Source organism: Mastigoproctus giganteus, chromosome 1 (assembly GCF_048544385.1).
Source record: "Mastigoproctus giganteus isolate SK-2022 chromosome 1, ASM4854438v1, whole genome shotgun sequence".
Classification (NCBI taxonomy): domain Eukaryota; kingdom Metazoa; phylum Arthropoda; class Arachnida; order Uropygi; family Thelyphonidae; genus Mastigoproctus; species Mastigoproctus giganteus.
The window spans coordinates 197,384,259-197,405,270 of record NC_143575.1 but is presented as its reverse complement, the minus strand read 5'-3'; the positions used below and the strand labels follow the sequence as shown (position 1 = coordinate 197,405,270).

Sequence of the window (21,012 nt, the reverse complement as noted above, 5' to 3'; positions counted from 1 at the left end):
TCCCCTGGGCCACAGCATTCCCATTAGCTTGAGCCCTTTGCTTTGCTGCTCTGGTTTGAGTCATGATTTAGATTTACTTTCAATAAAATTTCAATTTCTGTACAAAATTAAATCCTAAACTTGTATCCAAACACAGTTATAACGCTATATTTATGTTTCAGTAACGAGTGTTATCTACGGAATATTTACGTTTCAGTAACGAGTGTTATCTACGAAATATTTACGTTTCAGTAACGAGTGTTATCTGCGAAATCCCTTTATATAACTTTCGTATCAAGTTATGTATTAATTATTTGTTTTTACTAATTATTTATGTTACGTAACCTAAGTGGTTATATGTATAATTAATTATGTTAAATAAAATTAATTATATTACGTTTGTAATCTAAGTCGTTATATGTATTTATTTAAACGTACAATTTAACTGCTAACGAAGTTCAACTAACGCTATCTAGTACGGTATATCGTATCACAAAGGCGGGAAAATTACGAACGGTTAGCGGAGTTGAAACACGTGGAAACCTTTACCGATACTTTTATGCAATTACAAGGCCGAGTAAAGAATAAATACACCAAATTAATCAGAAAATCACAAAATAATGTTATACTACTAAATTTAAATCAAAAGTTTTAGAAAAACAATAATTTCAAATCAATAATTAACAAAAATCCACTTAGCGGCTTTGAAAACGACCGTCTCTAGTAGCCTCGTCAGCAGTGGCCCTTGAAGAACTTTTAATACAGCTACCGACCCCTGTTCTGCTTGCTATAGGATTTCAATGGCCACCATCCTTTATGGGGAATCCTCTAAATTAGATAGACAAGGCTGACTGAGTGAAACTCTACTAGAGAAACTAAACCTCACCATTCGTAATAGTGGTGCACACACCCATATACATTACCTGCTGGACAGACTTCTGCAATTGACCTCTCGATTTGTTCCCCAATACTGTTTCCAGTCATTCAGTGGTCCACTTTGGATGATCCCATGGGCAGTGACCATTTTCCAATTTTTTGTAACCTGCTCACTACACAACCACCATTAGACCAACCCTGCAGGAAATCGAAATTTTCTAAAGCCAATTGGGCCAAATTTCAATCAGCAATCACTCTGGACAAAAACTATTCAACTACAGCCTATAGATAAAGTAACTTATTAGATCACATCCTGTCTTTTAGTTGCAGCTAAATACTCAATTCCCTTATCATATCCCCAACCTGACGGCACTTCAACTACTGGTGGAACGAAGAGTGCTCGAAAGCAAAGAAGAAAAAAAGAAAGCTTCAGTTTATTCCATCAATCTCCAACCGCAGCTAATCTAATTAGCTAGAAGAAGGGCAAAAGCGTAGTTCATTCAAAGGCAAGCCAAGAAAGATTCTTGGACTTGGTTTGCATGTACTATCAATAGAAATACTGACGCCAGATTAATATGGAAGAAAATTAGGCAGCTTTCTCGTAAGTTTCCAATCATCCCTTCCCCAATTCTTTCCTGCAATGGGCAAGAACTCTCTGCTCCTCTAGATATAGTGAATGCCTTAGGTAAAACCTCTGCCCACGTCTCAGCTGCATCAAACTACACTCCCAATTTCCAAAAAATTAAGACCGCCACCAAACAGAGACCCATCAACTTTAGAACCTCACTATCACTTCTGTATAATCAGCCTCTTCAATATTGTGAACTTTTACAGGCCATCAGAACAACACGGAACAGTGCTGCTGGGCCATATGGCATATATTATGTCATGCTGCAGCATCACGATGACAAAAACTTACAACTGCTGCTAGTCTTCTTTAACCATGCTACAGTTTTGGCCTTTTTGAAACCTGGAAAAGATCCTTCTAGTCCTAATAGTTACAGACTAATCTCTCTGTCAAGTTGCCTTGGTAAAATTCTTGAAAAAATGATCCACAGTCAACTTACTTGGATCATTGAAACTCAACATCTACTGAATAATTGTCAACGTGGCTTTCACAAAAACAGGTCCTCCTTAGATCTGATGATTAAGGCTGAATCTGAAATTCGCAATGCTTTTGTGAAAAACGAACACCTTGTTATGGTCTCCATCGATATAGAGAAGGCATTTGATACTACCTGGCAGTATGGCATTCTCGGTGACCTTCATAATCTTGGTCTACGAGACAACCTGCCTATATTTATTAAGAACTTCCTCCACAGCTGCTCATTCCATGTTCGATACCAAAACTTCTTTTCTTCAACATTCTTGTAGGAAGAAGCAGTACTACAGGGATCTGTATTCAGCACAACCCTATTTGCTCTTAGAATTGATTCCATTACAAAAGAACTCCCAAATACTGTGGAGGATTTATGTGTCAGTATCTTTATGCTGAAGATCTCTCTATTTCTTGCCATTCACAGAACATGAGATCTATTGAGCGGCAATTGCAGATATCCCTTAATAAAGTTAAAAATAGGCTGATTTGGATATTGTCTTTCCCATCAGAAAACAGTTGCGATCCACTTTTTCAATCAACGTAAATTGCATATAGACCCTGAACTTCAGATATCAAATTCCCCCATTCCTATTGCCAACAATATCAGATTATTGGGATTGAACCTTGACAGCAAGTTAAACTTCTTTGAACACATTAAAGTAATACGTACTACCTGTCTGAAAAAGCTGAACATGATAAGAGCTTTATCTGCCCTGTCTTGGGGAGCAGATCGTACAACTTTGTTGCTCTTATATAGAGCACTGATTAGATCCCATTTGGATTATGGCGCCCCAGTTTATGATTCTGCCCAAGAGAGAGTGTGTTATGCTGGCTCGATCCTGTACAACACAATGTGCTGCAGATTGCTCTTGGTGCTTATAGGACATCTCCAACCTATAGTCTATATATTGAAGCCTATGAGCCCCCTCTCTACCTCCACAAAAAAATGTTACTACAAATAAGCCAAATAAAATATGATCAGCAGGCCTACAGCTCCTTGAAATAACACAAAATTGGAATGTTCCTCTCTGCGGTAGGCAGATAAAGATTTATTTTCACCCACCTTGTACTCCCTTTTCTCAACTGACCTGTGATACTTATTTTCTCCAATGAGGAAAGAATCGTCTACCGACTCTGAATGTGCAACAACTCCATGCTAGCCATATTCAAAACTATTTTGACTTCTTACTGATGTCATTATCATTATTGACTATATGGTGCAAGGAAGCCTGAGGCTTTTGCTGCACCAGGCAAAAAAAAGAAATCACCAAGAAAGAAAAGAATGATGATATCCAGCTCAGGACCCTGGGTGTGCCAAGCCCATACTCACCAGCTGTGAGCCCCTGGGGTTAATATACTGATGGTTCCAAATCTCATTCAACTGGTGGAGCAGCAGCAGCAGCAGCAGCAGTGTTTCCCCTCCCTTATCATATCAGCTTCTCTTCCATCCGAATATAGCATCTTTTCAGCGGAACTATTTGCAATACAATTAGCTCTAGAAAATTTGACTCTTTATCCATCTGCAAAATATTTAGTGTACACCAACTCTCTCAGCTCAATTAGACCAATGCAGAATCCCTCTCATAAGGATCACCCTGTTTTAAATCAAATCAGGAATTTGCTGTTGAAAATTGAAGATTGTCAACAACTAGTGAACTTTTGCTGGATTCCAGCACATTCAGGCATTAAAGGAAATGAACTGGCTGATATTTCTGCTAAAAATCCATCAACTTTAGATTTAGCCTCTGTCTTTATTCCAGCCTCTGATTATAATATCATAATTCAAACAGCATACCATGCTCAGTGGACAGAGCTATGGCATAACCAAATAATAAACTTTTCCAGTTGAAACAGGATCCAAAATTTTGGCACTCAAGCATTCAGACAGTTCGGCGAGAAGATGTGGTACTTGCACAGATTAGAATAGAGCATACTCATCTGACTCACCTCCATCTACTCACAGGCGGTGATCCTCCTCAGTGTCCACACTGCTATGAACATCTAACAGTCAAACATATTTTGATTGACTGTTCACATTATGAACAACATCAAATTTCAATATTTCATTCTCTAGTTAATCTCCGGGAGCTGATAACATTAAATCATATCATTGGTGAGGAAGCAAATATTAAGGAACTTTTGTGTTATTTGAAACAAATAGGAATGTATAAACAACTATGATTAGTTTCTGAGCTGAAATAAAATTGAACTGACAATTGTGCTTTTCTGTTAGTGCAAGCAATTATAAAAGGGTATTAAACTCAATGTTATTGCATTTCTGAAAATACCGATAGCTGGAATTGTGTGGATTTTTTACGTTATTAGGGTGAAATGTGTTTCCCCTTCACTGCAATCGTCAATCATATAAAAAACATAAAAAATAAATTTTCAGAATCTTCTCTTCATTCTTTTTTTTTTTAAAGCTTCGTAAACTTGTTACTCCCCGCGAATTGTGTTAGTTGCAATTTATGTGTGCCGTTAAAAAATGCTTATGCATGCTATCGTGAAATTTATAAAGAAAAGAGAAGAGATTATCTTGAAGCATTTCTGAAGAAGACAGACTCCTTGTGCAATAAACCAATAACGAGTGCCGACCCAACAATGAGTGATCAACGAGTGTGCATTTAGTCGATGATGAAGAAAAAACATTCTTTAACATTTGTTGTCATAAATAATTTCTTTAAATTATAATTTACTTGATTTTACAGGCTATGCTTTCATTTCTTTGGATAAATCAATCATTGTTTAAACCTAAAATAATTAGCTAACTAATTTCATTGTTGAGAGCTTAACCCCAATTTTAACATTATTTCTATGGGAATAAATTCCTGCTTTACGAGCACGTGCTAGGAACGAATTAAGTCGTGAAGTTGCGAACTACCCGTATACAGAGGACATAATTGTTCCATATATTTTCACTGATATTTAATTTGTCTTTGTATCTGTGATATAGCTGTTTTAGCACAAACAAAAGCAAGTTATATGAGGTATTGAAGTAAAAATATTTGTGAAATCATAGGTTTCTATGCTAGATATGGTAACATCACATCTAAAAGTGTTAATGATAGCTTGGTTATTATTTATAATCCATGTAGATGAAAGATTGTTGAAAATCGTATTAAGCAATTGAAAGAATTGTGAACAAGTACAGACAGTTACCTCCCAGGTAAGCAGTTTAAAGAATTGCTTACCTGAGAGGTAACAGCCACTGTTTTTAGCACTGGTAGTGAATCTAAAACCAACAGGCTGTTTATGAAATTTGGCTATCATGTATAGAACGGGAAGAGTGGGGTTATGTAATTTAGCACGTAGTTTTTTGTGCAAGTCTATAAGTTGTTTAATGAAGTAGGATTGAGACTACAAGGCAAAATGTGGAACTATTTTCTATTTCATTTTTAAGTTTGGCGAAGTAAAATTGCTTGCAAAAAATGGCAAAATTGTTGGAAGCTTTGTCCACTAGAGTTATTATGAAATTATCCTGTAATTCTTTGATGTGCTTTTTAAGGTTGAAATACGTTATGTAGGGTTATTGTATAGCCTGTAGACCTCAGAAACAGCTTTTAAAATATCAGGGTAGACAATATTAATCCAGTTTCAGAATGCTTCGTGTGGTATTGTGTATTTATAAGCTAATTTATTGGCAAATTGCATGAGATTAAGATAGAGTTCTTTGTTTATGTTCTTTAAACTTGCCTTATGTATTGGTCTGAATTTGAATCCTTTGTCCATAGCTGTTTTAAGAGTTCTCTTGTTGATGATATTAAGATTTCCAATTACAGTGTGCCCATGATATTGGTCAACATAGAGTTCTTAGATAGGTTTATCAGTAGCAAGAGAGATCTGTGAGTTGAATATTTCCTAGGTTAGTGGCCAGCTGCTTGTAGTTTTAAATTTTAAGACCTAAAGGAAATTCATAATTAAAGCAGTGATGTATATTAAAATTGTACAAGCTGTGTGAAAGTAGTAGGTGGTTATGTTTGTTGAGCAAAGAAGACCAGGATATTTGGTCAAACCATTTATGAGCATATTTGATAGTGCAAAATTCAGTACAGTGAGTAGTAATGTTGCCAATTCTGTGGAGGCTGATGTGATTAAGTTGGATGTTATTAAACATAAAATTATGACAAAAAGAAACCAAAGCTTTAAGTACAAATTTTTTAATACTAAAAAGAAGGGGTTAGTTTTTAGTATATCAAGAATTGTGTTATCCCAAGAATTTAAGATAATTTTAAAGTTGAGTTTGGTAAAAGTATGGTTCTACTTTCTGTTTCCATGTGAGTGTCTGTGCTTAGGTGTTTGCAAAAAAAAAAAAAAAAAAAATTGGCGCCTCCGTAGCCAGGTGGGCAGAAGCAGCAGTGCGTAGCACACGCTTCTTGATTAGACCGGGGTTCGAGCCCGTGCCCACCAAATACGGAGGATGCGGAAAGGTCAAGAAATGACCACCACATATCCTCGGAGCAATATGGCCTTAGTTGCTAATGCTCCTAAAAACCAAAACAATAACAATAACAGTTTGCAAAATATGACCAAGATTGAATAATTTATATATACAGTGTTTGGTGCTTAAGGAGCTATTATTTAGCTAGAATTTATTATTAAGGCCATGCAGATACAAAGATCTGTGTATACACTATTCAAGTTTTCATAATACTCTTCCATGGAGTTGTCTTTATTAATAGCAATGATTTTTATGCTGGCATTGCTGAAACCATGGTAGTGGAAGTAAAATAATTCGAGATCTGTGTCGTTATTTTTACCGATAGATATGTTTTTACTTTTAGATCTGTGTCCATTAATTCTGAAATTAAGGGAGTTAGAAGTTTATCCTACATATTTTATGTTACAGATTTTACAAGTAATAAGATAAATGATGTTTGTAGTTTTACAGAAAGGTAAATAATCTGTTATAGCTTATTTTGGTGTTACCCGTATTGGGACATGTCAGGTAGCTTTTATCCTGGCATTTACAGAAGGCAAAAGCTGATTTAGAATATGTTTGCTGTATTCAAACATATTCTATATCAGCCAGATATGTTTGCCGGATTCAAAATGAATAGAATTAAGTTGATCAGGACTAAAAGTACGGTTCTCCTGGAAATTATCTGACAGACCATCCTCAGGAGAAGGATGGACCACAGCATGTTTTCTAGATACAGTAGAGTGACACAGTGCTGACTCACCTTTTTACTTGTAGGTTCCATATACCACATATTATTTCCATATACCACATATTCATGTGGTATATGGAAATAATAATTAAATAGGACGTTGATGCAGTTTTAAGAATAGAATGGCTAAAACTTAAATAAATATGTAATAGTTTAAAAATAAAGTGAAAAATTAAGTAGTAACAGAGAGATCAAAATAATTTGCTCTCACTTAGTTTTATTCTTAAATTTGCTTTTCTTCCACATATATATATAAAACAGTATAGAAATGCATTTTCTGATACATAATCAGGTGTAGTCCCCTAATGAAATACCTGATTATGTGTCAATATTTATTTTTAGCTAACATCAGATTCTAATCTTATAATTTCTCTACCCATTTCCTGGACTTATAACCAAAATTTCCCACCCTTATCTGATGCTTGCTATTACTCAGTATATTAATTTAATCATTTTTGCTTTACAGTTCCCTTCCCTCTAATTGGCTCTCCAATTCAGCATATAATTTTTCTTAATTCATTATATCATATAGAATATTTACATTCTTTCTTTCTTTCTCACACCTTCAACATCTCCCAGGGGCTCACATCTGGTGAATATGGGCTTGGCACACCCAGGGTCCTCACACATATATAAAAAAAAAAAAAATTCTTAGAAAATACAGTAAAGTTATAATTTGTTCTTAAAAAATTATTAAATATAAAGAAAATTTTCTGTTATGTATATGTTCAGAATTATTATTGTATATGCATTTTATGTGATACAAACTAAGGAATTATTCAGTGAATTGCTAGCTTTCAAAATGTGAATATTATAGAAAAGTTTGATGCTGTTCTTGATGCCATAAATGACATTGTGATAGCATTGATTGGCTTTTGTAGGACATACCTATATCCCTTTTGTCTCATTTAAGGAAATCAGGAGTGGTTTTGGCACCAATTACTTTTGACTCCCATACCCCACCTATTCTGAAGGATAACCATTAATTACACCCCTATCTCTCTTGTCCTATAATATTCCATAATTCATATAAGGATCTTGCCTGCAATCCCAGTATGCTTCAACTTATGTAGTATTTCTGTACAGAGTTTTGCTCAAGGCCAAAGCAACAATTTCAGAGTTATTTCCTGCATTCAGCTCATGAGTATCACCATCATGCTAGTTTATCAGGTTAGTTAAAGAACATTTTCACTTTACAGAACTTTGCTGTGTTCCCTCAAGAATTCCATTTCTAACTCAGTAATCATGTATTGCAGTCTTAATCATTCCTGCCATGAATTTGCTTACCACTGAAGTCAGACGGATCAGTCTATAGTTAACCATTTTTTTAATCTTGGTGGCTTAATGCACTCCTATACCATTTCTCTCATAATAACTGGATACACCCCATTTATCTCAGAGGTGTTACTTTGTATGCAGAAAACCTATTCAGTTCATCAGCTGGGTTATTGGTGACTTTCCCCTACATCTATCACCTAAGCAGTCAATCAAATTTGCTCTTTTCTTCTTTGTGTTACATATATGTAATGCTCCTTGTTCCTTTCTTTGCTCTTAGTGATTTCACAACTTGGTCTTTGTTAGCTTAAATATTTCTGTGGTACTTCTACAGATCCTTATAACTGTTATATGCTTCTGAGCCTTCCATTGCTCTTCAACTGTCCCGTGCTCATTTTTTGCTATATTATACTAGCCAATGTCTTATTCATCCATTTAAATATTCTCTACTATTGAACATTCAATAAAATACACCATCCTTTGTTTGTAATAGTAAATTGTGATGAATGCCATAATTTAATTGTATCTCATATTGTGACTACCTTCACAATGAGTTTCCATATATTGCCCTATATCGAATAAGTAACGCTTCACCAATGAGAAGACTATTGTTACTTATTCTCAGTGGGTACGCGTTTCAAGGCTTGTTGGCCTATCATCGTCAATGATATTAATATATCAATTTTGAGTATTTATTTTAAGTCTACTTTTCTATATTTATTCCCTCTCTTTTTTTTGAACTTTAATTCTTAAGCTGAATCAAAAATTTCTAGAAATTTTAAAATTATATATTTATTCAATTTAGCTTATATTACACATCTTAGGTAAGTTTATTTTCAGTGGTAAAACTTCCTCAGTAGAGAAGACTGTTGTTACCTATTCTCGGAAACTCCGTGAATATAATGCAGACATGTAATAGTAAATTCGGTTGCAAAGTTAATTCCACAATATGAGAGATGCAAAATGGTGAAGATAATGATAAAGACTAAATGCTCAAGGCATAATACGTTATGGGTTGAGATTAACTATATAATGGGCGCCTCCGTAGCCAGGTGGGCAGGAGTGGCAGTGCATAGCACACGCTTCTTGATCAGACTGGGGTTCGAGCCCATGACCACCAAATACAGAGGATGCAGAAAGGTCAGGGAATGACCACCGCATATCCCCGGAGTAATACGGCTTAGTTGCTAATACTCCTAAAAAAAACTCAAATATCAAATAACTAAATAATATCGGTGTAAATACACCATAGTTTACCCATAAGTTTAACTATATACATAGTGTAATGGCATTGTTTGGATTTTATCTCATATTGTAGCTACCTTCACAACGAGATACCAGGTATTGCACTACTTCAAACAAATAACACTTCTCTAGTAGAGGAGACTACTGTTATTTAACTCATCAGTGGATGGGCAGGTACCCTGGTAATGCAGAAATGCAATCACGGTTGCGAAGTTAATTCCACAATATGTGGTGTATTTACTATGGTGTATTTACACTGATATTATATAGTTAATCTCAACCCATAACGTATTATGCCATGAGCATTTAGTCTTCAAAATATTATCATTATCTTCACCATTTGGCATCTCTCATATTGTGGAATTAACTTTGCAACCATGATGGTATGTCTGCATTACCAGGGTACCTGCCCACCCACTGATGAGTAAATAACAATAGTCTCCTCTACTAGAAAAGTGTTATTTATTTGAAGTAGTGCAATACCTGGTATCTCATTGTGAAGGTAGCCACAATATGAGATAAAATCTAAATGATGCCGTTACACTACGTATGTAGTTAAACTCATGGGTAAACTATGGTGTATTTACACCGATATTATATAGTTAATCTCAACCCATAACATATTATACCTTGAGCATTTAGTATTCAGAAAGTATTAATAAATGGGTGGGGGGTGGAAATGGTTTGCTTTGGAATATGCTGTTTTAACATGCAACAGAATTCCAGTTGTTAATCAGAACAATGCCTAATAGTTTAATTTCCATTCAACTGTATAGTTATTCAGCATATAGCCTAAGCAAATTGTATTGTCAACTGAGTGTCTGATGGTGTACCATCACTAGCCTAACTGTCTGTTAGTTCAAAACAGTAAGGGGCTAACTAAATTCAAACCATGAAAACAACTGAAGGTTCAGGTTCACCCTTTAAGAAAAGTTCAACTGCTGTGTTTCAGTCTCTCCCAACTAAACAAGTGTAATTCTGCAGTGGAGTAGGAACAAGCAGTAAGAAAGAAAGAACTGTATTTTTCAATTTCAAATCAGTAAAAAGGACAAAACATTTACATATACATAAATAAATACAAATATATCTTCACTAATAGGTAAACACAAATATATCTTTACTAATAGGTAAATATAAATATATCTTTGCTAAACCTACATATCAAACAAGTAATCCAAGCTTTAACCCTCTCTCTATTAGGTTAATATAAATATTTTCTTTCTCTGTTGTTTGAAAGGCTAGTTTGTTTCTAATTAACTTTGTTTCAACAAAGTTAATTAGTTTTTGGTTACTCTCAAATATCTGAGAAAATTCTGTTCATGTAATGAAACACATTCACTTTTGATTTCATTCCATTGTTCAGTCAAACAGATTATGAATTGCTATATGAGCAATTCATAATGGTACAAAAGCCGAGCACTAATCTTGCTTTATTCAGCCTTTAATTATTAAGCTTTTCTTTTTTAATAATTATTTTAATAGAAATATGGGTTTAATGCTTTTGTAAACAATGAAATATACACATATATAATAGGTTATGTTAAACATTAAAAAAAAACATGCAAATTGATAACATAGCCATGTTTTATTACAAAATATATAGTGCATGCTTGTTTTTATAACAGTCCAAGTCCATTCTTCCTTTGGATTTATGACTGGACAACCAAAATAATTAGCAAAAATATAATAACTTATCATAGCAAAATTGAGTAGCTTGAGGTTAAATGAAACTTTTTGTAGTATAATTAGAAATATGTCTTCTCACTTCAACAGATGCAGATGTGACAGTTAGATAATTCCACACTTCCATAATTCATAGCATATTTCATTGTAACTTACCAATCATTGAAATTTCATCTGTCCACACTTTGGATAGATGTGTGGTATATCTTACCAGCATTACATAGGAACTGAGAATTAATTCATACATACTACATTGAATATACGTAAAATGTAATGCATTTACATTTCAAGAATTGTACTGGAAATTCCCATTGTCAGAGTGCTCAGTTATTTTGACATTGGGAATTTGTATTAGAAGTGTTCAAGTATAAGTGTATTACACTTTATGTGCATCAAACATATGGGTAGATGTATGGCAGATATTAGATGATATTGAGTTGGTTGAGTAGTGGATAAGGGAGAAGCAGGGAAAGGATAAGATAAAAATAAAGGAACCCAAATGAAAGGAGAAACGGTGGAGAAACCACCATACTGCCAGATTAACCTCCTTGTTGGAGAGGAGGGGGGGTCAAGGACCTGATGGCTGGTTTGGTATGGTTGTTAAAGATCATGTGGGTTGCTTGGCAATCTGGCAGGATAACACAGAATTTATAGTTTTGCCACTGAAGGGAAATCTGTGCTTGTGTGTGAGAAGAGATAATAGTGGAATTGATTTCTTGAAGGTATAAATCTACTTTTCACTTTTTTTTTTTAAGTTGCTTCATACTTAATTTGAATACTTTGTTTAATTTCACAATTTTTTTCCCCTTCCAGAATGCTTGTAATGCACGAGATGCAAAATCAGTTCCGAATTACATTCAGAGATACAGCTGAGTTATGCCAGGCAACAGCATTCTTACATGATAATGGCAAGTTGTAATTAAATGTATTCTTTTCCTTTGTGTATTGATCTAAACAGAACAGTATCAATAAATTTTATACATTGGTTTCAAGAATTAAAGGAACAGACACTTAAATGTGAATATCGTACATTTTATAAGTTAGTACTGGGTATGTGAAGTTAGTTCAATAACAATGCACTAAAATGTTCAAAAGGAGACTGATATTTCATTTATGTATGTGGGGAAAAAATAAAAGGGGTTCATTGGAGGAATCCATTGAAATACAGGAAAAAACCTAAGGGGTGTGGGAATTGAAGGAATCCATTGAAATACAGGAAAAAACCTAAGGGGTGTGACATCCTAATTGTTATTTAGCTCAATGTCATGGTGTAATTCAAAATAAAAATAAATAAATAAATAAAATGAATCTTTCTTTCCAGTCAAAGAAGGAAGAGCAACTCTTGCAAGTATCCCTAAATTCTGGATTTTACTTGGTGAAGTTGTAGCACATCTCTCTCAAATGCCTCATATATGCTTTATAGAGTTTACATATGGTTGCAAATCATGTGGGTCTGATAAGTGTGCTTTCAACTCAGAGGTGATCCCTTGCCCTTGGAGGTATTCTTCAATAACATACAAACCCTGCGGAACAGAGGTTTCTTGTTTTAATATATGGCAGTCAGCGTACCCCATCCATAGAAATTCTTCTACCCCAAACTATGAGACAGTGAGCATTATTGATTTCCATTGATTCCAGATATGAAAGGTCCAAATTTTCCTACATGTGTCAGAAGATCAAGGTAGAAATAAACCATTGTTTGTTTTGTGCATAAACCCTGTTATAGATAAAGGAACAAACACTAAAAAGTGAAAATCTTACATTTTAATACAGCAACTTACCTGCCTGAAGTTCAGCCTTAATTGAGAGAGCTTGATTTCTGTGCTCACGTATTGTGTTGAACTGTACATGCTAGATAGATATATTTCTTGAATGGTATTTACCCCTCTTTCATTTTGGTATCAGTGCTAGAGTCTTTGTCAGTGGCCTGTGTATGATATTTCTGTTCGCTTGAAACTGTATGTGTGTCTTCATATGTAACTGGCTAAACTTCCCCCCCCCCCTCATCTCTCAGGCTACTGTTTTGGCAAATTTATGCTGCTTTGGCAAATACAGAGCATTTCAATATCTTAAACATTGTTTTGGTGAACATATGATGAATATATATATATATATTTAACAAAAAATTTGATAATATCCGTATGATTTTTGAATTTTTGGTATAATAATGTATGAGTATACAGGATTAAACTGTCCTTTAAAATTTATATCATATGAGTATACAGGATTAAACTGTCCTTTAAAATTTATATCAAATGAAAAAAAAACTCAAAATTGTTTCATTAATTTTGAACGACTACTGTAGTATTAATTATTTATATAAAAAGACAAACACATGAACATTCTAGTAAGCACAGTTTCTTTACTTTAGAATTTTTATTAACTGTAGAGTGCTAAATTCGTACCTAGACAATATAGTAGTTCATGCTGTTGTTTGTTTGTTATTTAGTTTTTAGGAGCATTAGCAACTTAAGGCCATATTGCTCCGGGATATGCGGTGGTCATTCCCTGACCTTTCCGCATCCTCCGTATTTGGTGGTGACGGGCTCGAACCCCGGTCTAATCAAGAAGCATGTGCTACGCACTGCTGCTCCTTCCCACCTGGCTACGGAGGCGCCATAGTAGTTCATGCATGCTTCATGTGAGTTCAATTGCAAATGTAAGAAACATACTAACTCCACATTGCTCGTGTATAGCTCTATTCTTATTGCCACAGAATAGTTTTAAGATTTTAAAAATTTTTCCACCCTCGTTATGCTGAGTAGAATTAAGGCAGAGGTAAAAAAAAAAATAAAACACAATTTGTTATGAAGGAAATTTTCATAACAAGCTGATTTTCCTGTTTTGCAATATTTACATAGGAATAGCATAGTTAATTAGAGATGTTTTTCTGAAGAATGCCAAAATTCAGCTTTTTTGACTCAAATTTTAATTCCAGGGTCTACTTTTATAGTCCTTAAAGAATAAGCAACAGTTGAAGTATATATCATAAAATGTATACCATTATGCTCCACAAGTCAACTTTTTTCATTTGGTGCTTGCTAATCCTGATATGTTCATGTATAGCTCTTTTATTCACCAGTGAAGCAACATTTACTCGAGATGGAGTAAATAACACTTATAACGAGCATGTATATGCTGATGGCATTTCTCATGCAACAGTTGAAACTAATTTCCAGTGCTAGTTTTTGGAAAATGTAGTGTCCAGAGCTGAGAGGAATCAGTTAGTCAGATCATACATGTTCAGTGATCATCTCAGTGGGGGAACATACCTTTACTTTTTTGGAAAATAAGCTACAAAAGTATTTAGAGGATATTCTTTATTGCCATAGTTATGTATGTATTTCCATCACAGTGGAGCTCTGTCTCATTTTTTATGACAGGTTCTCATTATCTGCACCAACCTTTGAATTGGTTGTGAAGGTCCTTAGCCAGCTATATCTTCCAACCTTAACCCTTTGACTATCGCATTTGGGATTACATTAAAATGTTAGCTTAGGATGCACTGCATCAAAGAATTTTGGACACTGTAGACTTCATTTGAAATGAACAACCAACAATAGAAAGAATAAGGCAAGCATTATTATGACACAAGGATATGTATATCAAAGTACAAGGCAGACATTTTGAATAACTATTATAAATGCTTTCATCATTATCAGCCATTTTCAATCCATTGCAGGATGAAGGCCTTTCCAGCAACTTTCCAGTTCCTTCCGTTTTGTGCAATGGCCATCCATTTACTACCCACGAACTCTTGAATTTCATCTTTCCATCTCTCTTGTTGTCTTCCAGGTTTTATTTTAGCTGCTCTTGGGTGCCATTCTGTTATTTTCTTAGTTCATCTGTCATCATATCTTTGAGCTATTTGTCCTGCCCAAGTCCATTTCAGTTCTTTAGTTTTGACTCCTTTACTTGAGTTTGCTGCCTAATTCATGTGTTTCTCTTCTTATCCAACAGTCTGATTCCTAATATAATTCGCTCCATTCTTTGCTGTGTAGTTTTCAGCTTCTCTTCCATTCTTTTGTTGAGTGCCCAAGTTTCACTTCCATAAGTCATTGTGGGGAGTATACATTGGTTCATTATTTTACATTTCAGACATATTGCGATATTGCTCTTCAGTATGTGATGATATTTCCTGAATGGTATCCATCCAGAATTTATTTTTTTCTTGATTTCCAGCCATTTATCATTGTTACCTCTAATAACTTATCCAAGATAAGTATATTAATCCACCTTTTCAATTTCTGCTCCTTCAATGATTATATCTGTTTCTGTGGCATACTTGTTCATCATTACTTTTGTTTTAGCCATATTCATCTTTGGTTGGAAATTCTTACTAACTGTGAATGACTGATTAAAATCTTCCCCTAATTCTTTGGGATCGTGGCTTATTTTCACAATGTCATTTGCAAATCATAAATGGTGTAGATACTCTTTCACATTGACTTCTTTCTGCTACCAGTCCAATCTTCTGAAAGCTTCCTCAAGGGCAGCAGTAAACAACTTCGGAGATATTGTGTCTCCTTGTCGAACTACTTTCTCAATTTTAAATTTGCTACTGTCTTCATCTAGTCTAATAAAGGAAGTGACATTCTCATATATTTTCTTCAAAATCATAATGTATGGGTTGTCTGTGCCTTGTCTTTCCGGTGCCCAAAACATTGCATTATGCTGTATGGAGTCAAATGCCTTTTCATAATCCACAAATTCCAAACGTAATTGTGTTTTATATTCATTTGCTTTCTCCATTAGCTATGATATTACATTGAGGTGCCTCCGTAGCCAGATGGGCAGGAGCAGCAGTGCATAGCACATGCTTCTTGATTAGACCGGGGTTCGAGCCCGTCACCACCAAATACGGAGGATGTGGAAAGGTCAGGGAGTGATCACCGCATATTCCCGGATCAATATGGCCTTAGTTGCTAATGCTCCTAAAACCAAATAACAAACAAAACAAACAAACTTTGATATTACATGAAGGTGATCCATGGTTTAGAATCCCGTCCTGAAGCCAGCTTGCTCTTTCAATTGATTCTCATCAAGTATTCTTTCTAATCTGTTAGTGATGACTAAGGAGTAGAATAATTGCATTATTCTACTCCTTAGGGGTCATGCCTTTAGGGGTCATGCCTTTCCTAATGTATTTTGTTAAATTGTTGCCAGTTTCCGTGTTGTGTCTCTCTGTCTATAAGTGCTTTATTGATATTTATTTCTTAAAATAATTGATTTTCCAACTAGAGTAAGTTTTAAGATAATAATAAAACATTTTGAAAGTTCTAAAATACTTCTACAACACAGTTTCACTCTAACATGATTGATAAATTGTGGCAATCCTCGCACAACACAGTACTTATATAACATGGTTTTGCTCTAAGACAGTTAGAGAATTGCAACAAACCTCGCATAACAGCTTTTGTACGGGGGAAACCCTGCTATTATATTGCATGTAATTTTTCAACATTTCCATTCTTTTTTGTGAATCCCCACTGTTCACTCACTAGTCTTTATGCAAAAAAAATTATTAGGAAATCCCCATATTTTATTTTGTTCAGAAATCCCCGTGTTACATTCTGTGCTATTGAACTTGTGTTTGTTTAAGGCCATAAAAAAATTGTGACTTCGCAGCATGCAGTTCATGACTTTTAAGGTTTTTGTAAGGTTATTTTGGTTTTTATTTTATCATTTATGAATTTTTCCGGGTATGTATTATTAAACTTTGTTCTTAAGAACTGTATTGGAATAATTTTTTTGTTGTGAATTAAATTCCAGCCTAAATTATGCCTATAGAACAGAGGCATAATTTTGGTAATGGCCGATTTATTTAAAGAATGGTTTCTAAATTGTTTTGTGGCAGCTGTGGAAAACTATTTAAAGCATAGATTTCAAAATTTTATTACTATTGGATAATGTTCCAGGCCATACAAAAGATTTCAGTCATCCAAAATGTTGAAGTAATGTTCCTACCACTTAATACAACTTCTTTAATTCAGCCATTAGATCAAGGCATTATATCTGCCTCTAAAACTCATTACATCAGAAAATCATTACAATGGATTTTGGAAAAAATTGATTCCGAATCTATTGAAGTAATGGAGGCATGGAAATATTTTTCAATTGTGAACTGTATCGTAATCATAGCTTTATCGGTCAAAGAAGTAAAACCTCGACATATGCATGTTGGAAAAACATATGGCCAAAGTCAGTTCATTCAAGAAATATGGTTGAACCGGCAGAAAACAGCATCAGTGTGATAGTAGAACTTGTTAAGTCAGTAGGAAGGGAAAGGTTTTGACTACTGAAGACATTCAAGAATTATTGGTAAAAAAAGAGGCTGGCAAAGCTGATTTGGTAGAAATGCCATTGGAGGTAAACCAAATCAATTCAGAGGATGATAGTGCAGATAAAAATTCTGAAGTTCCAAATTTTACACTAAAAAGTGTACAGAAAGACATAAACTTAGCTGAACAATTAGAATCTTATTTTTTGGATGCAGATCCTTCAACTGAAAAGAACACAAAGTTCAAAAGGGAGCTTCAAAACTGCTTACAATGCAATTTACAAAGATCTAGCAAGCAAAAGCAAATAATCCTAGAATACTGATTTTTTTAAAGAGAGCAGAAGATATATGAAATCTAGATGCTGCAGAAGAAAGTCCAAAAGGCGAAGATATTCTGCAACAGAGAAAATTTTGCTTCTTCTAAGCACAATCGTTTGATTGTGCTTAGCAGCAATGAAGAGGAACAAAATTAAATGAATGTACATTATCTGACCTATATGTATCACAGTTTGTAATACATTTGTTCAGTTATTACTATTTTTAATAAAAATTAAGTTTCCGATAGTTATAAAAAAAGTATGTATTTTTGTTAGCTTTTGGAATGTAACTTCCCTTTTTGTACTGGTTCTTAGTCCTGTATAACACAGTTTCGCACACCTAACGACCCTGTTATACGAGGGTTATCTGTAGGAGCGGGAGTGCAATAGCACATGCTCTTTGAGTAGACCAGGGTTCGAGCCCCTGACTGCTAAATACGGTCAATCTGCCAACCCACGGTGGACCAGCATGGCAGATTATGGTCTGTTTCCTTTAGCGTGAATTGTTGAGGAGGCTTCCATCCTGCAGTGGGTTGATAATGGCTGCAGTTTACCTTTTTTTTTTTTTTCACCAATCAGAAGTTAAAATCTAGCACAGAACAAGAGGTGTTGGAAGAATTGTGATGAAGACCTGACTTGCAGGTCTCAATAATGATTCTTCTTGGGTGTTAGCTGAAAAGTCTGCTTCATTACTGTTTTGAAACCTTAAGTCTCTTGCAGTTATGGGATTCCTTTCAACATCAAGGCCATTCAAGATGACTTGGATGTCAGAAGGAGTCTTATATATAAAAAGTATGTATGAAAACACTTTATTATCTAATAAAAGAAAAGAAAATACGTAGTAAAAAGGCACCTACAGAAAATCTCAGAGAAGCTTATTTTTGTTTAGTTTGAGAGTTCTCAAATGCATCTTAAACAGCATTTTGCTCCTATAACTGCATTAATTTTAATAGGAGCAAAACTTTGCTCCTATTAAAATTTTAATGTAGCTTTTTTGTAAGATATTAGAATGTAGCTTTCTTGTGGGGCTTCAGTGCTTTTGATTTCATTAATCGTTTACTGGGCACATTGGTGGTAAATGTACACCAAATGACTTAAATATGAAAATAAAACTTTCTCTTAAATGACATCAATGCGAATTTTAGTTTTCCCTTCAGTATGGGCTTGGCACACCCAGGGTCCTGAGCTGGATATCATCATTCTTCTCTTTCTTGGTGATTCCCTTCTACTTTTGACTCTTGTCTCTCTCTCTCTCTCTCTCTCTCTCTCTCTCTCTCTCTCTCTCTCTCTCTCTCTCTCTCTCTCTCTCTCTCTCTCTCAGGGTAAAGGGTAACTCAGGAACTTTTTTTTTTTCCTGGTGCAGCATAAGCCTAAGGCTTCCTTGCACCAAATGGCTATTAATAATAATAATAATAATAGTATCGGTTTTGACTTTCAATTTGTATCATTAATTTTCACATTAAAACAAGTTAGAAAATCATGTCTAAAATGTATGTGTAAAGCTTTCAGAGAGGAGTTGTAAAGCTTTCAGAGAGGAGTTTTATTTTTAAAACTTTAATTAAAAATATATATTTTCAATATAAACAAAGGGTTTTTCACAGTTCTGTTCATAGTAGATTGAAAATAAAGATGGCTTCAAAAAGTGAACAATTTCAAATTATTTCATGCCTTTATTACGGGCATAACAGTGGTCGAAAAAATCTAAACACCTACTAATGTCATACTTTTATCATACCCAGTAAAGGGTTATATATATATATATATATATTGTGCTCTTTCCAGAACTCAGGCGATTGTAGCATGGTTTTTTGTCCCAGAAACTCAGGTTTTTCATCCAGCAAACAGAAAATTGACCACAAAACACACACAATTTACAGACAGTATACTTGGCACAATATGGCCTTAGTTGCTGATGCTGCTCAAATCCTATTACAACGTATTACTACATCTTTCCAGAACTCTCTGAGAGTTGGAGCAGTTTCATCTTCCATTCCTTCAATGTCTGGAAAAATATGTAGCTCAAGTAAAACACTTCTCTTTTAAAGTGACAGCAAGATTGTGTTTAGTAGCAGGAAAATGACTCTGAGTTTGCTGTGAATATCATATGGTCTTCAAATTTGGGTAGAAACATTATAAGATTAAAATTGCTTTATTCAAATTATCTTTCTTATAGCATTTAGTAACAAAATTATATAAACCAAGCCTTGAAAAGTGTTATGTTCATCCAGACTTTTTGAATGGATTCCAGGTGACTGACGATGATAATTGATGAAACCTCTAAGAAGCTTCTCTGGGCAGTGCTAATGAGTGGCTTCAACTTGAAGTGCCTTGCTGCATTTGCTCTGAGCTGCAAGGGCTTACATTTTTTATTTTTAACCGACGCAGCCCGAAATCTAGACGGACTGACCTGACCTGAGCCCAAATTTGTTTTAAAATTCATTACCCGTACCTGACCCACCCAAACTGATTTTTATCCCAGCCCATCCGAAACATTTTGTATAAATAAAATCACTAGCATTAGTTTATGAAGTTTGAAGTTTCATAATAATAAAAAAATAAATTTTCAGATTCAAAATTCAATGTTAATAATTATATAAAAATAATTAATTATCCAAAATAATTATCAATATTAATTATAAAAAAAAAGGAAATGTAATAAATTTTCAATTTACCATATTTAATATAATTGCAAAATGAATATCAATATCCACCTCTATCAGCCACCTTGTTATGCAGAAATAAAATAGAGTCAACACTGTCGCTACTTAAATTGGTTCTACACTCTTGCACTGCTAATCTGGCTGTACTAAAATTTCTTTTGGAGCTTGCACTGCTGGTAGGTCATTTCCTTGAAAGAGTACAATTTTTGGTGAATTTTGGAGACTTTGGAAAAGTGTGTCTTATCACTCAGTTAAAAGTGCCAATAGACAAATAATACACATTTTTCTAAAAAAAACTTTAAGAATTTAAATACATTAAAAAAAATTAAAAAACTATAAAACAAAAAAGTCCAAAATGTTTGAAATAACAATTCATTACAATTATTTGTACCCAATCGAAGCCCGAATATCATTCATGTTACCCGGTCCA

The 21,012-nt window shown here is 34.4% G+C and overlaps 1 protein-coding gene across 1 annotated transcript in view; it reads left to right on the top strand.

Annotated features, from left to right (window-relative positions):
- Window positions 1–21,012, top strand: part of LOC150091432 (leucine-rich repeat serine/threonine-protein kinase 1-like) — a 595,643-nt gene that overhangs the window by 350,854 nt on the left and 223,777 nt on the right. Inside the window, exon 17 of the mRNA XM_090390319.1 lies at window positions 12,139–12,233. Coding sequence (XP_090246445.1) covers window positions 12,139–12,233 — 95 coding nt within the window. The remainder of the gene's footprint in view (window positions 1–12,138; window positions 12,234–21,012) is intronic.